The 15,815-nt window shown below is 42.8% G+C and overlaps 1 protein-coding gene across 1 annotated transcript in view; it reads right to left on the bottom strand.

Moving 5' to 3' along the window:
* Nucleotides 1–15,815, bottom strand: part of sart1 (spliceosome associated factor 1, recruiter of U4/U6.U5 tri-snRNP) — a 23,077-nt gene extending 7,262 nt beyond the window's left edge. The window contains exons 1-12 of the mRNA XM_087136768.1: nt 15,287–15,815; nt 10,644–10,737; nt 9,875–10,081; nt 8,797–8,983; nt 8,003–8,099; nt 6,798–6,937; nt 6,170–6,316; nt 5,046–5,218; nt 3,416–3,540; nt 2,920–3,068; nt 1,694–1,865; nt 781–926 (exon numbers count right to left, since the gene is read on the bottom strand). Of these exons, the coding sequence (XP_086992894.1) occupies nt 781–926; nt 1,694–1,865; nt 2,920–3,068; nt 3,416–3,540; nt 5,046–5,218; nt 6,170–6,316; nt 6,798–6,937; nt 8,003–8,099; nt 8,797–8,983; nt 9,875–10,081; nt 10,644–10,737; nt 15,287–15,665 (2,016 nt within the window). The 5' untranslated portion in view covers nt 15,666–15,815. The remainder of the gene's footprint in view (nt 1–780; nt 927–1,693; nt 1,866–2,919; nt 3,069–3,415; nt 3,541–5,045; nt 5,219–6,169; nt 6,317–6,797; nt 6,938–8,002; nt 8,100–8,796; nt 8,984–9,874; nt 10,082–10,643; nt 10,738–15,286) is intronic.

Below are 15,815 nucleotides of genomic sequence, written 5' to 3'. Positions count from 1 at the left end.
CCTGTAACAACCAAAGAACTATGTGCATAAACACCAGAAATGCATGCACGTGCATACTGGCGTGTGCGTTGCAAGCATTCCAAAGCGCTATTGCTATAGAGCTGGGTTCAAACATTTTGTGAAGAGGTAGTTTGAGAAAGATTTAGTTCATTTTCTACAAATTTCTATTTCACACAGATGTATCTTATTCGTATTTTAGACGAAATCATTTAGTTTTCACTTATATCAAACACAATCTGTGGGAGAGGTGTTATTAAACAAAATATCGACCAGCCGACCCCGGCAAGCTCGGTGGTCGAGTGGTTAAGACATCTGCACTAGTAAGCAGGAGGTCGTGGGTTCGAGTCCCACCCGAGTAAGCTTGTGAGGTTTTTTTCGCAAGCTCTCGGACAAGCACTGAGCATACAGTGCTTATAAAGATACGTTGGGTAAGGGCAAACCCGTTATATATAATTAACCAACGCAAAAAAAAAAAAACATCTTGATAAACAAAATATCGACTGCTTTATCTAGAACTTTTCCTGACCAGACCATATAGGATGCCTGAAATTGTTCTAATGTTCGGAACAGTCCTGCTTCCTCAAAACGCTTCCTTTGTGCATGAAACCGATGGCAAATTTTTTGTGCTATGAAGCTATGTGGCATTCAGTCCCAAAAGTAACTGTGACTGGGCTCTATCTTTCTCCACCACACAAAACAGTTGAGTGGATTTTGAAGGATTTGGGAGGGAAGGTTGATGAATAAAAAAACAAAATAGAGACCACAGCTTTATCGACAGACCCCAGTATAGGTGATCCCCTCCTGCTCCAGGTTGACGGTGCTCCAGCCCTCTTTCCCAGCATCACCTCCAAGGTTTTCCATCTCCAGTGCGTCCCTCTCAAAGTCAAGAAGCTCTTCCTCATCCTCCTCCCGATTGCCCGCCAAGCCTGCAAGGCCAACAAAAAGGCACAAGATGAGCAAGGATGTATCAGCAGATCACGCCAAAAGAAGACTTCTTTCATGCACAACTTTTGTCCCCTTGCATTTGAGTTCAGGCACTTCTGGTAATTTTCAAGTCTTTTTTGCTGCTTGGACCTTTTTCTTCACATAAATTTGACTAGAATAATTCATTCTAGCAGGGTAAAAGGCTACTAGCTTCCTAAACCACTTACAGAACAATCATAGCTTTATCAAATGAGATCAAATGGTCATGTGATTACAATTATCTGATTTGGAATATATTGGGATGTAAACTCAGCCAAATGGAAGTTAGTTTGGCATGGCCTGGTTTTGTTGATGTGTTTTATTCCATGCACAATTCACCCCCTCCTTAATGATAAGATGGATGTGGCAGATACTGTTGGCAGATTACTGTGGCTGTAGTGCACCTATATCTACTCAGAGACAAAGATAGCAATAGGTCTTATTCGTGGTGAAGCTGTTTTTATCTTGTTCTCTGAATCTATCGTATCAAATGTAATCTGTTAAAAGGGATGATTTCTGATTGAATGTACAGAATCCAGCCAAATCAAAACTCGTAACCTGAATCTGGTGACTTAATACCCATTTTTCTAGAGACGGTCACACATTGTAAGTAGCCACTAACACCATCTGCTGCAAGTCAATAATGCTCTGGACTTGCTGGCAATGATTTGTAGTCAGTCTCCACAAACACTAAAAGGATTCCCTCAAGGCAATGACAAATGAAGCTCACCGTAGGTAGGGATCTCCCCGAGCGTGCGGCAGAACTCGGATGTTGAATTCAGTGTGATATTGATCCCTTTGCAGGCTGTGGGCCCTGACGGGTCTAGGAGGGGCAACTCTGAGGGTGCTGTTGAGTCTGTGTCCGCAGGTTCCTGTTTGATCTTGGACACCTCCTTGGCAATCTGAAACAGGTATAATACGGGTAAAGGTCGATGTAATTTTTTCTCTTCTTCTTATTTTGGAAGGGGGAGGGAGTAAAACCCCTGACAAATTCGGACCTGGACTGGAATACTTTAATGGTACCAAAGCATAAATAATTCTCAACAGATCACCTAGGAAGGCCAGTTTCACAAATAAACTGTCAATATTCATTTAAATTAATCAACCTCTCCTTGGATACAGTGTAATTTAAGAGGTGTCTGATTCAAACAAGAGAAAAGTTTTTGTATACAAAATCTTCCACGAGGGAGTGTTTGCACATATGTTCATGTGTAATTTGGATGTACATGTCCGTTATGCAAGACAAGTTACCCCTATGGAAATTGCACATAGATGATGTAGGCTAAACAACAAACTCTCTGCTGATGTCTAAGGTAGGAAATTTAACAATAAGACACATTTATGTGGCATATTTCAGTACCGATGGACTCTTATTGCAGTTACCGGTAACACCATACTATCCATGCTTACTGGTCTCAGAAACATTTCTATGAATCATCTCAACTCCCTACGGTGTATACAACCATTGATGCAACCATTTCTAGTGCTACCAAATTCATCAACCCCATGTAACCCTCTCTGACCCACAGGCACCCATTTATAGCATTTCTGGTTGGAGAAAGGCAAGTACAAAGTGACTTGTTAAAGGTCACAATGTATGCCCCGTCACAGGGTTCAAATCCGGACCAAACAATCTGCCTTCAGCAGAAGCACCCCTTCATCGGTTGAAAAGAGCCATGTTGGTGGGGACCGTAACCTGTACATATCATGGCCTACCAAAGGAGCCTCCATAGCTAGGAACATTTGTGCCCACTCGGGGCAAACAGGGATTCAAACCCAAACCCCATGGCCAAATATCCTTACAATTTGACAATGTGTTGAACCAACCAACTTAATTCCATCAAGTGATGTACACTTTATACATTATTGGTGCTGCTATTTATACATGGATAGGATGAAGACAATTTTCCTTTTCACTTTTGGTTCTGTTCTTGTCTTGTCATGCTCAGTTCTCACCTTCTCTTCCACTTTGGCCTGCGTCTTGCTCTTCTTCTGTTTGAGTTTACGTGCCTTGGACAAAACCATCTGTAGTTCTTGTTCTGCTTCATCTTCGACCGGCGGGCCGCCGTATAATTCGTCATCTTCATCTGGCCCCATGATTTCAGCTAAACAAAAAACCCAAAACACAGGACAAAACAACTGTTAACTGTCCAGAAAACAGATTCCTTTCTAAATGCACTCAATGATAACAGATAAGATGGGATGACGATAATTGAGGAACTAGCCTTACACGTGACTTAATTTTGAGAAAACACAGTTTTTATATGTGTGTAATTTCCAGACCCGCTGAGCGAGTAGCTTTGAAAATTTCTGCTGCCTATGCAACTATAAGACATCTTTGTCTAGCGGTCTTTGCTCTGGGCACACAGAGGACATCTACAACATGACTGCATCTTCTCCACGTTCACTACAAGGCAAAAACACTAGGACAGTTAAAGATGAAATTCCTTACACTGTTCTATATCTGGTAGGTCCACGTCCATATCCATAGGCTCTTCATCTCCTTGTCCCTCTGTCAAAACTGTCTCCCCATTATCCATAATGGAATCTTCCGCTGGACGCTGCCTCCTTCTTCCCCTGCATTAGAAACATAAGAAAACATTAAAATGTCTTCCTGATGTTTATGTCTCCTGTAAGTAAAATAATTATTGCTGAAATGTATTACTTGTAAAAATTAAGGAAATTCCAAACAATGCCGGAGTTGCAGTTTGTAACAGCTTTAAACAACCAAGCGCATTCTGTAACGTCATTCACTCAAGTGTCAAATGTCAAGGTGACAGACCTAGAGCCGTGGTCATCTGACGCGTCAAGTCATTCACTCAAGTGTCAAATATCAAGATGACAGACCTACAGCTGTGGTCATCCGACGCGTCAAGTCATTGACTCAAGTGTCCAATGTCAGGATGACAGACCTAGAGCCTTGGTCATCCGACGCGTCAAGTCATTGACTCAAGTGTCAAATGTCAGGATGACAGACCTACAGCTGTGGTCATCCGACGCGTCAAGTCATTGACTCAAGTGTCCAATGTCAGGATGACAGACCTAGAGCCTTGGTCATCCGACGCGTCAAGTCATTGACTCAAGTGTCAAATGTCAGGATGACAGACCTACAGCTGTGGTCATCCGAAGCGTCAAGTCATTGACTCAAGTGTCCAATGTCAGGATGACAGACCTAGAGCCTTGGTCATCCGACGCGTCAAGTCATTCACTCAAGTGTCAAATGTCAGGATGACAGACCTACAGCCGTGGTCATCCGATGCATCAAGTCATTGACTCAAGTGTCAAATGCCAGGATGACAGACCTACAGCTGTGGTCATCTGACGCGTCAAGTCATTGACTCAAGTGTCCAATGTCAGGATGACAGACCTACAGCTGTGGTCATCCGACGCGTCAAGTCATTCACTCAAGTGTCAAATGTCAGGATGACAGACCTAGAGCCTGGGTCATCCGACGCGTCAAGTCATTCACTCAAGTGTCAAATGTCAGGATGACAGACCTACAGCCGTGGTCATCCGATGCATCAAGTCATTGACTCAAGTGTCAAATGCCAGGATGACAGACCTACAGCTGTGGTCATCTGACGCGTCAAGTCATTGACTCAAGTGTCCAATGTCAGGATGACTGACCTACAGCTGTGGTCATCCGACGCGTCAAGTCATTGACTCAAGTGTCAAATGTCAGGATGACAGACCTACAGCTGTGGTCATCAGACGCGTCAAGTCATTCACTCAAGTGTCCAATGTCAGGATGACAGACCTAGAGCCTTGGTCATCAGACGCATCAAGTCATTCACTCAAGTGTCCAATGTCAGGATGACAGACCTAGAGCCTTGGTCATCTGACGCGTCAAGTCATTGACTCAAGTGTCAAATGTCAGGATGACAGACCTAGAGCCGTGGTCATCAGACGCATCAAGTCATTCACTCAAGTGTCAAATGTCAGGACGACAGACCTAGAGCCTTGGTCATCAGACGCATCAAGTCATTCACTCAAGTGTCAAATGTCAAGATGACAGACCTAGAGCCTTTGTCATCCAACGCGTCAAGTCATTCACTCAAGTGTCAAATGTCAGGATAACAGACCTAGAGCCGTGGTCATCAGACGCATTAATCTCGTCCGGTGTCAGGTCGTCCACGGTAAACTTCTTCTTGATCTTCCTCTTGACCCTCTTCTTCTTGGGTTTCTTGAAGGCTTCCATCTCGGCTGGCGTGTAATACTCACTGGCCAAGGTCGGGGCCTTCAGGTCCAGACTGACCTGAAGCATGAGCAAAGAATCGATAGCCTGTTTAGGAATCTGATGGTAGCACTTCTGACATTCTGTTTAGCTATGCCAATGTTGGGATTTCAAGCTATTCATGGTGACAGACGACTAAGATGGAAAGCTTGCGGTAAGCACCATGCAATATCTCTTTTTGAGTCTGTGTGGTTCTGATAAGAACCGGAGAGGCTCAACGTTTCGGACAGTGTGCTCTGTCCGTCGTCAGGAGACACTGACGACAGACAGAGCACACTGTCCGAAACGTTGAGCCTCTCCGGTTCTTATCAGAACCACACAGACTCAAAAAGAGATATTGCATGGTGCTTACCGCAAGCTTTCCATCTTAGTATGCCAATGTTCTCAATCAGATTTGAATGAGCAGTTATCTTTCACCACTGCTACATTCAACAGGCCATTACAACTTACACGCAACAGTCAGAGTTGTTTTACCCACATGAGGGTTGGCACTGTCGTCCCTTTCATAATGAAAACTCCCACAAAGGCATACTAGACTGCCAGGATAAATAGAAGTTCATGTGTATGGAGGCAGCCGTGTATGCTTATGTGCACTTCAAATCATACTACATGTGTATCATTTGGCGTAGTACAACCAAACATCTGTTTCACAAAACTGGGTAAATGCCATCATTGCTCAAACTTACTTTTAAAAAAATTTCTTAGATGCCAGAGCTCTGGGGGATTCTATAACAAAATTTACTCCATGTTTCAAAGCCATTCACTTATCTTTGAATTTGTTTACATTTAAAGTTCACTGTACAAACTAACAGTGCAATGAAAATGCAAAGAAGAGTCAAAGAAGGGAACAGAAAAAATGTATTTACTGCAAAAGGTGTAAATTTACAAGCAGACACAGGTCAATTCAGGAAGCACAGCTTGAGTCTGGGCCCCATGGAATGTAGGCAAGTGGTTAAAACAAGCAACCCTTACCGCCTGAGCTTTCAGGCTTTCTCGTATTCTCTCCAGTCGCTTTTCCTCATCGTCATAGGCCGAGATTGAGCCACCGAGCCGAAAGGATTCCACTTTGGGGCCCTCGATCTCCTCATCATACTTGGTCAAGACGTCGCGTTGCTTCAACTGCAAAATGGCCACACACGATTTATGTTGAATCCGTCCTTAACCTCCATTGCAAAGCAATACATGTATATTCTGACAAGGGCAAATGAAATATACTTCAACATTTGTGTAACGAAGGCATGATAATAGTCCATTTTCTAAAGTAGCAACAATCCTACAATATATCATATGGTATTATTTGCATGTACCTTTTCAATAGGCTGGTGGTAGTCAGGGGAAGCCAGAGGACAGATCAAGAAATTTTCAATTGTTTCAATCATGATTTGACTGGGAAGAAATGCGTCATGCATTGTAATTGCTTGTAACAGTATATATATGCAGTGTATGCAAGGCCCACATTAAAACCATTTTAAACTGTTTTAACATTTGTCCACACTTTCAGAACCAATATGTACCTAGGTAATTCTTTTTAGCCTTACTGCAAACGTAAGAGGCAGTATCTTATAAGAAATCAAATACAGGTATTTCTAGACATACGTACCATCCCGTATTCATCGAAGGTGTCATCCTCATAAGGCCTGTAGTCTTTTTTCTTCTTCCTGAGTTCCACATTCTTGGCTGCCTTCTCATCGTCCAAAATGTTGACGTTCATCAACTCGTCTTCATCCTCTGCCAGGACATCTGTCATCCAGAAGCAAGAACAGGGAAAAGTCTCAGAATTTACCATAACACCCAGAGGTCATTTTGCTTTTTCTCATTCAGGACTGCAAAATCCTCCAACTGTCTCCATTAAAAACTGGATGTCTCGATCCTCTAAACTCCTAGTTTTTTTAAAATGTGTTCCTTAGAAAAGTGAGCGCTGCCTCAATCATTCAGAATCCTTTGGTAGTAACTGCTTGACACGTGTGTACATTTGGTAATTCACAGCACCCTATTGATGAAAGGGGCATGTAACGGGCATGCCACCTGTCCACGAGCATTGTGCCTCCACCACTGCTTCTTGAATTATAGTCTTTGTATAAAGTGCCGAAGTGAATATGTCACGAGCATTTTACGTGTTAAAAGATATCAGAGTGAGAACCAGCGAACGAACCAACATGCGCATAAACTCCAATCGGTTGCACTACACCTCTTGGTTCATAATGTCATACTTTGGTACTCTTTAATGTAGACCTGCCTTTATGCATGGCTGAATGGAAGGTATGGCTAGAAACACAATGCATGCAGCCTTCAAAATATAAGCAAGAAAATTCTTCTATACAGCCTTGATCCTTTGAAATCTTCTACTTACTCAAGGAAGATGTGGGGAGGATTTGGCAAAATTAGGGTCAACAATGCTATGCTTGCTCAACTTGAAAGACCTTATTGTTCCCAGTTGGGAACAATAGGATCACCAGAGTTCCTACAGACTCCCTCATTTTGAGCAATCTTCCTATGGACAGCCAAGTTTGCAGAAATGTCACCCTTTTTTGGTGTCAGGTTTTAACCAAGAAAGCACACTTGCCCCATTACACTTAAAAGCAGGTTTTATTTTCATTTAGTATTTGGTAATAGCATTGATCATCTGTTGTTTTGATAGCTGTGTGACATTTTGTTAATACAGTGTACTAAGTAAATTATTCTTCTACTTTTGGACTGACAGTCTGCCACATTTTTACCTACCACTGAAAAAAATTGAGTGTTGAGTACGAAGAAGCAATCAACGTTAATGGGAGATAAAGGGTTTCGGAGGAGACAGAAGCTTACCTGCATCTTTTAGAGTTAGGATGACATTTTTGCCTTCTTTGAAGGCGCTGACTGAATGTAAGACCTTCAAGTCATGGATGTCTTTGGAGCTGTAAACCTGAATGGTTAAACGTGGAAAAGTTTCAACACACATTTAACGAAAACATGTTTCCTTTGAGAGCAAATCATATATTTTCTATATTTGCTAAATGTACAAAGTAATTCTGTTACTTATTTTGGAACAGAGTGAAAAACTCTGCATTGTCTCAAAAATGGAAAAAAAGAGACCCTCTTCTCGAGCAAGGAAGACATGCTCTTTGAACAAAGGGAGTATGTCTGAAACCCTGCATGAGACAGTACATGCACCACAATTTATGGAATATAGGGTCGCCGCTTATACGTTGATTCTCACGCCAAAAGATTTCCTTGTGGCTTATACTCTGGGCGGCTAATACAGCAACATGTAAATAATGAAATCAGTCACTAGATGCCGAGCTGAGTCTCAGTGCAGCCTAGTCTAGGCCGCAAGCTGGCAGGCAGCCCATGTGTGCAAAAATATCATCTCCAACAGTGCTTACTGCATCAGCAGAGAAATTTGAACAAATTCTTTGAAAGTTTGGATGGGATTCAACTTTTTCATGGCCTTCACAGGCTGTACAATTATTCTGCACACCACTGGCTGTAGTGTATGTACGTGGTCAGAGTTGGTGCTACCAGGAAAAACATCCCCAAAAAATGCGGATGAGAGGTTGATGAATATGAACCCTCCAGACCAGGGGACTGAAAATGCGACAACAAAATATAGCTTCACCCACATCGTCTTTCTTGGGGGCAAACTCGTTCTCCACCAGGGCGCCGATCCCAAACTCTTCATCCATCTCCTCCAACATCCGAGCTCGCTTGGCTGCCATGTCCCTTTCCAATTGGTTCTTCCGGCTCCGCTCCACCCAGGCCGTCACGTCGTCCAGATCATCTTCTTGGTCCGCTAACTTCTTGACTTTCCTGGTGGCAGGAACACATGTGAACCAATTGATTTTAAAGACCGTGTTTAAAGTCCACTGTGTGACTGAAAAAAAAAATGGATGCTTGATTGTCTCCAATGTGGTTTGTAGCTGCTGTTGAGACGCTGGCGACTAGTCACTGAAAAAACTAGCAACATTGCCACAGCGTTTAAATAGTTCAACTATGAGAGGGTTACCAACCTGCATTGTGCAAAGACAATGAACTGCCTCATAAGGCTGTAGCATCCTGCAACCATCACTGTAAGGTGTTCACCATGTACCACTGACTATTAACCAGCCTGAACTCAGTGGGAAATTAGTTTGGTAAGAACCTTCTTGCATTCTACTAATCCTACCCCATCTTCGTCTAGGCACACTTAATTCAGCTACCCATAACCCCAAAATTCAAAGACAAGCAGACAGAGCATGTGAACGAGCATTCAAACTGTTAATTACCCAAAATGTTCACTGACAACCTATGTGTATCTATGTACACATGAAATCTTTTCTTTTCTGTCCAAATTCAGAATTTCCCCGGAAAAACCTTGTAAGACCCTTCCTTTTGTTTATCTGAACAGGTACAAAATAATTTGTATCTAGGTGGTAACAGGCGACTACATGTAATAACATAATTTGGGACTAATTCTTGACATCATTAGTCGGGTATTCAAGTACTGCGTTCAGAGTCACAGCTTTAATCTAAAGCTTAACCCACCAACCTTGTTAAGCCTGATTGGATTTGATCCATCCAACCCACCTCCAACCTCCTGAGAAATCACTACTTACTATTTACCCCTTCCTGCAGCTAGCCCTATGCACCCATTCTATCCTAACTCCAAAATTCCACCCAATCTAGTCTTCAGAGTGGACCAAACAATGCAACAATCCTCACTGCAGCTTCTGGTTGATCTTGCGTTTTTCCTTGATGAGAGCCAGCTTGGCCTTCATCTCCTCTGCTTTCCTCTTCTCCCCAAGGTTGGTGGCTGGCTTGTGGACGTCTCCTCCCTCTTTCTTTGCTGCATCCCCGCCTTCCCCGGCTGGCTGGCTGGTGTTTCCTTCCACCTTCAAGGGGGGTAGTCCGAGCTTGGCTCGAATTTTGCTGTCAATGAGATTGAAACAATACGTCCAAATCACCATATGCATTTGACACATTCAGGCATCAGCCATTTCTGGACCACTGATTGATTTTTCTGAGGTAACCTGTGAACAAACTCACGGGCACCAGGCAAAATTGACAGAGCAATTGGTCCTTGATGCCAGCATGGTGTCTGGGGCAACATCAGCTCAAATGGGCAATCTGCAGGGTACAAAAAGCCAGTCAAACTTGCCAAAAATGCTTTCTGCTGCCAAAGATAAATTTTGAACAAAGAATGGCAAAAATAGCAATGTCGTATCTAGAGCCCAACTGGACCCATTTTATTGCATGCAACCAATCACGGAAAGAAAGAAAGGCAGCTCCCGCTATTTGTAAAAAAGAAATTGTCTTTGGACGGAATGTGAGCCCCTGTTCTTGTATAATATTTTTAGAGGATCTGAGAGTTGTTGACAGTAGGAGGATACTTCTTTCCAAGCTTCAGAGTGTACTTTCAGGTTGACTGCACTGACACCCCCCAGCATGATCAACTGGAACCTGTAGCAATTGAATTTTTGAGGTAACTCACTTTGTTTCTCCAATGCTGAGGGACTCAACATGACCGCCCCCACCAGTAGCGTCCCCAACGGAAACTGCATCTTTTTCTGCCTTTACATTTCCACCTGTTGCAGATAAAAAAAATTTAATGAAATTTAAAACCAATTTGCATGTATCCATATGTGGAATTGATGATCACAGGTACACGTACAATAGGCGGTGAATGGTGTGATAATGAATGGCAGTGTTGGGATGATGATACAGAGCCTAACATTTCATGAAAGGGAAACCTCAGGGAGTTGCAGTTTTGACATATCAATTAATCAACTGCTTGGGTGAGTGATACCATTTTTCCCACAGAAAATGGACCTGTGCAGGTTTTTTGAGCTTTGGGGCATAAGACCAGAAGACAAAGGAAATCCACTGGTACACTGGCCCTGTTTGAAGCTAGTATTACAACTAGGGTGTTCCATTGACAGAGGTTTTGATAATTGCCATAGCAGAAACTTAATATCGAGTATATTACATGTAGATATACATGTATAGCCTACATATTGAATATTCTCCATACACAGTTAACCCTCATGACATCGAAACTGGATGACTTGAAACTGTTCCTCGAAATCGCCCTTCATATCTGTCAAGAGAATGACTCTGTTACTCAAAATTCCTGTACAGTACCTGTAAATACAGGTGCCCTTAACTTTAATTTGAAGCTTTGTTTATCCAATATGAAAGTAGCTGCTGTCCAAACAGTCATAAATACATGTAAGTATAAACAGACAGCCAAACTTTCTAATTAGTGGTTGCTCACCAGTGCACTTTGTCCTAGGCACCAGGCACACAAACATTGTCATTGATTGTGATCAGACAAGTTGTAAACAGCAGCCTGTAACTGTAAGACTGACTACTGCCACTGCTCACATAATCATACTAGCCTGTGCACTGATAGTCAGATCCCTGTAAGATTGACTATTGCCACTGCTCACCTAATCATAGCCTGTGCACTGATAGTCGAATCCCTGTAAGACTGACTATTGCCACTGCTCACCTAATCATAGCCTGTACACTGATAGTCGAATCCCTATAAGACTGACTATTGCCACTGCTCAGCTAATCATAGCCTGTGCACTGATAGTCGAATCCCTATAAGACTGACTACTGCCACTACTCACCTAATCATAGCCTGTGCACTGATAGTCAGATCCCTATAAGACTGACTACTGCCACTGCTCACCTAATCATAGCCTGTGCACCGATAGTCGAATCCCTGTAAGACTGACTATTGCCACTGCTCACCTAATCATAGCCTGTGCACTGATAGTCAGATCCCTGTAAGACTGACTATTGCCACTGCTCACCTAATCATAGCCTGTGCACTGATAGTCAGATCCCTGTAAGACTGACTACTGCCACTGCTCAGCTAATCATAGCCTGTGCACTGATAGTCAGATCCCTGTAAGATTGACTATTGCCACTGCTCAGCTAATCATAGCCTGTGCACTGATAGTCGAATCCCTATAAGACTGACTATTGCCACTGCTCAGCTAATCATAGCCTGTGCACTGATAGTCGAATCCCTATAAGACTGACTACTGCCACTGCTCACCTAATCATAGCCTGTGCACTGATAGTCAGATCCCTGTAAGACTGACTATTGCCACTGCTCACCTAATCATAGCCTGTGCACTGATAGTCAGATCCCTATAAGACTGACTATTGCCACTGCTCACCTAATCATAGCCTGTGCACTGATAGTCGAATCCCTATGAGACTGACTATTGCCACTGCTCACCTAATCATAGCCTGTGCACTGATAGTCAGATCCCTGTAAGACTGACTATTGCCACTGCTCACCTAATCATAGCCTGTGCACTGATAGTCAGATCCCTGTAAGACTGACTATTGCCACTGCTCACCTAATCATAGCCTGTGCACTGATAGTCGAATCCCTATAAGACTGACTATTGCCACTGCTCACCTAATCATAGCCTGTGCACTGATAGTCGAATCCCTATAAGACTGACTATTGCCACTGCTCACCTAATCATAGCCTGTGCACTGATAGTCAGATCCCTGTAAGACTGACTACTGCCACTGCTCACCTCATCATAGCCTGTGCACTGATAGTTGAATCCCTATAAGACTGACTATTGCCACTGCTCACCTAATCATAGCCTGTGCACTGATAGTCGAATCCCTATAAGACTGACTACTGCCACTGCTCACCTAATCATAGCCTGTGCACTGATAGTCGAATCCCTATAAGACTGACTATTGCCACTGCTCACCTAATCATAGCCTGTGCACTGATAGTCGAATCCCTGTAAGACTGACTACTGCCTCTGCTCACCTAATCATAGCCTGTGCACTGATAGTCAAATCCCTGGATCTCTGTGATAGCTATGCAACTGTATTGACACCTTGGCATCTTGGCCAGCGATAGCTCATAATATTAGCTCATTTGCTATCGCTGGCCAAGATGCCATTTGAGGTTTGTGCAGGGCAGCACTTACTCATGCATATAGTGCATAATGACAAGAAAAAAGATTTTCTACTCACAACTTGTTCTTTTTTTTTAATCAAATAATGATGAAAGTTTGAAACAACTTCAGACAAGACTTATATAAAAATGTGAATTTTTAAATTGAAAACTTTACCATTAGAATTCAGTGTTGTAGGTCTTGAGACCTGGTCTCGGTCTCAAGATGGTCTGGAGACCTTTTTTCCGGTGTCGGTCTTGGTCTGGTCCTACATGTATCAAAGTATCAGTCTCTGGAGGGTTGGTCTCGGTCTTAAAGTGCTGGTCACGGTTTGGTCTCGGACTCGTATGTCAAAGTGTCTGGTCTCCCCCTTGAGACTTGTCGAGACCACAATAAAATGTGCATCTACGTACATGTGGGTACCACTCATGAATGCACTCGCCAACTGACTTCAGCATCAGTCTTCCAAACATGGATGTAAACATGACACCATGTTAAAATTTTCATGATAAAGAATGAAATTGATGCTTGAATGGAGACTAGTCAATGCGGAATGCAGTATTTCCAGCATACGTGTAAGAAACAGCCTTTGGAAGTATTGCAAGTGGCCGCATGCGTTCATTTATGCTATTACGTTATGCTGTTACGTTATGTCCTGCCTTTTGCGACATCATCAGCTTCAGAAAACTTCAAATTAGAGAAACATTAGGGCAATGCCATGTCATGTGAACTGGCACTTACATGACTTAATGGATTGGTTATAAGAAGTAAGGGAACTAACGGGGAACAGAAAAGTGGTAGGAAACACTGAGCACAAGGCATGTTTTGTACAAAGACAACTTCACATGATGCCGTTAAATAGAACGAGTTCACAAGTTTTGGAAGTAGCACCACACAAAGTATCATTCACTGAGCAACACGGAAGCAATAGTCTTATCTGCACCAGGTTTGAGTGTTCCACTTCAGCGTGTGTTTAGCATAGATAGAATTATAATGCATCCCCACTGAGTCAGGATTTCAGCTACATGTACATTGCACGTGTACGTGTAATAGTTGAAACTCTAATTTCATTTCATTTCTTATATTTCAGGTAAGAATAAAACCAAACTACAAGCACATACATGTATACACTCAACAAACAGTAATTAAGACGGGACATGGCAACAACACCCTGAGGCATTGCCAAAAAGCAAATGTATTCACTATTAGGCCTCCATGGCCTAACGTTACACATGTATGTACACATGTACATGTATTTCCTGATGTCATGAGCACCGTGGTGAGCAGCACTGACAATGACAGCAACATGACCATGCAAAGACAACCTCTTATGTTTTTAATAGCATGTAGGTTTGGAAAGTACATTCAACCTGATGCCTGGGGCCATTTTTTGCTTCAGGTACGAGCAAAACAACCTAAAATTAAACTCATGAGCACAGAAAATACACACATAGACAAGACTCTTATTCTGAGAATTAACTTGAAAAAATTTTGCTACATCGATGTTTTTTGATACGTGAGGTCACGTACATGTACACGTATGATCCCCGTGGGATGAATAGACTAGTTGCCACACTTCATCACACATTCTTTTGCATGGGTGCGACGAGGCGGGAACCAGCACTTTGCGCACGTGTTTTTACCACAGCGACAGCAAAACACAAAGAGAACTCGTGAAATTAACAGAGGTTGCTTTTCGCATGTTGCAAATACAACCATGGTAACTGGGAAAACATGTAAACAAAAGCATTATAATGAGAAAAAGGTTGCTCTGTGGTGTTTGTGAAGACAGAAAAGAAACACGATTTATTTATTTGTCGTTCTTACATTTTTAAAATTTGTTTTCTCTAAGTTGCCTATAAAAATTTTAGGGCTTCGCCGAAAAATTAGGGTCAGGAAATTCTGAGGCATTGTTTTGGCCTTTGCAAGTTGGACTCTCTGACCGTTATTTGGTTACTCAAATGTCAATGTTTTTATTGTTGCATTTAAGTCTATACTTCTGTTACTAAAGAACAGTATGAACGGTAATCGGTGGGGCAAAGTGGTTAGGGGTGAAGTGGCATGGGGCGAAGTGGAAATGGGGCGAAGTGACCAACACCCTTGCTATATAGCTGTTTCACTGATGACTGTTAAATGGTAGTAGTAGTACTTCCAGAACTGAAAGTAATTGGTCAAAATAAAAATAGCTCACCAGCAGCACCAGCGTCGGTTGATGATGCAGTTTTCTTCGATTCCCAAGCTATTTCTTCCTTGACCAACTGAAACACCTCATTCTCAAAAGTGTCGGGCACAAGGCCTGCCTCATCGCTGGAACTTCTGTCTCGTCTGTCACGCTTGTGTTTCTTCTTCCTCTCGTGTCGGTCCCGTTTGTCAGCATCCCCTCCTCGTTCGTCCCTAGGTGACCGCGATCGAGACCGCCGGTGGCGGTGCTTGTGCCGCTTTTTCTCGCGGTGGTCCCGGCTACTCTCTTTGCTACGCTCGTCGCGATCCCTGTCCTTGTCTCTGTCGCGTTTGTGCTTGTGTCGTTTCTCATCCTTTTCGCGGTCTTTATGCTTCTTAGACGAACCCATCCGGGCCAGATATAAACTTGGTCAAAATTTCCAGATGAAACTTAACTTAAACCACTGGTTCGGACATCACACGTGTTAAAAGAACAGAGGAAATCTGTAGTAAAAATTCGGTTTAAATGTGTGCATTCGTCATTTTTACTTCACACGTAC

The sequence above is a fragment of the Acanthaster planci genome, linkage group LG01 (assembly GCF_054643075.1).
Source record: "Acanthaster planci isolate LZ-2023a linkage group LG01, COTS_SCS, whole genome shotgun sequence".
NCBI lineage: Eukaryota > Metazoa > Echinodermata > Asteroidea > Valvatida > Acanthasteridae > Acanthaster > Acanthaster planci.
This window is presented reverse-complemented; position numbering and strand designations above follow the sequence as displayed.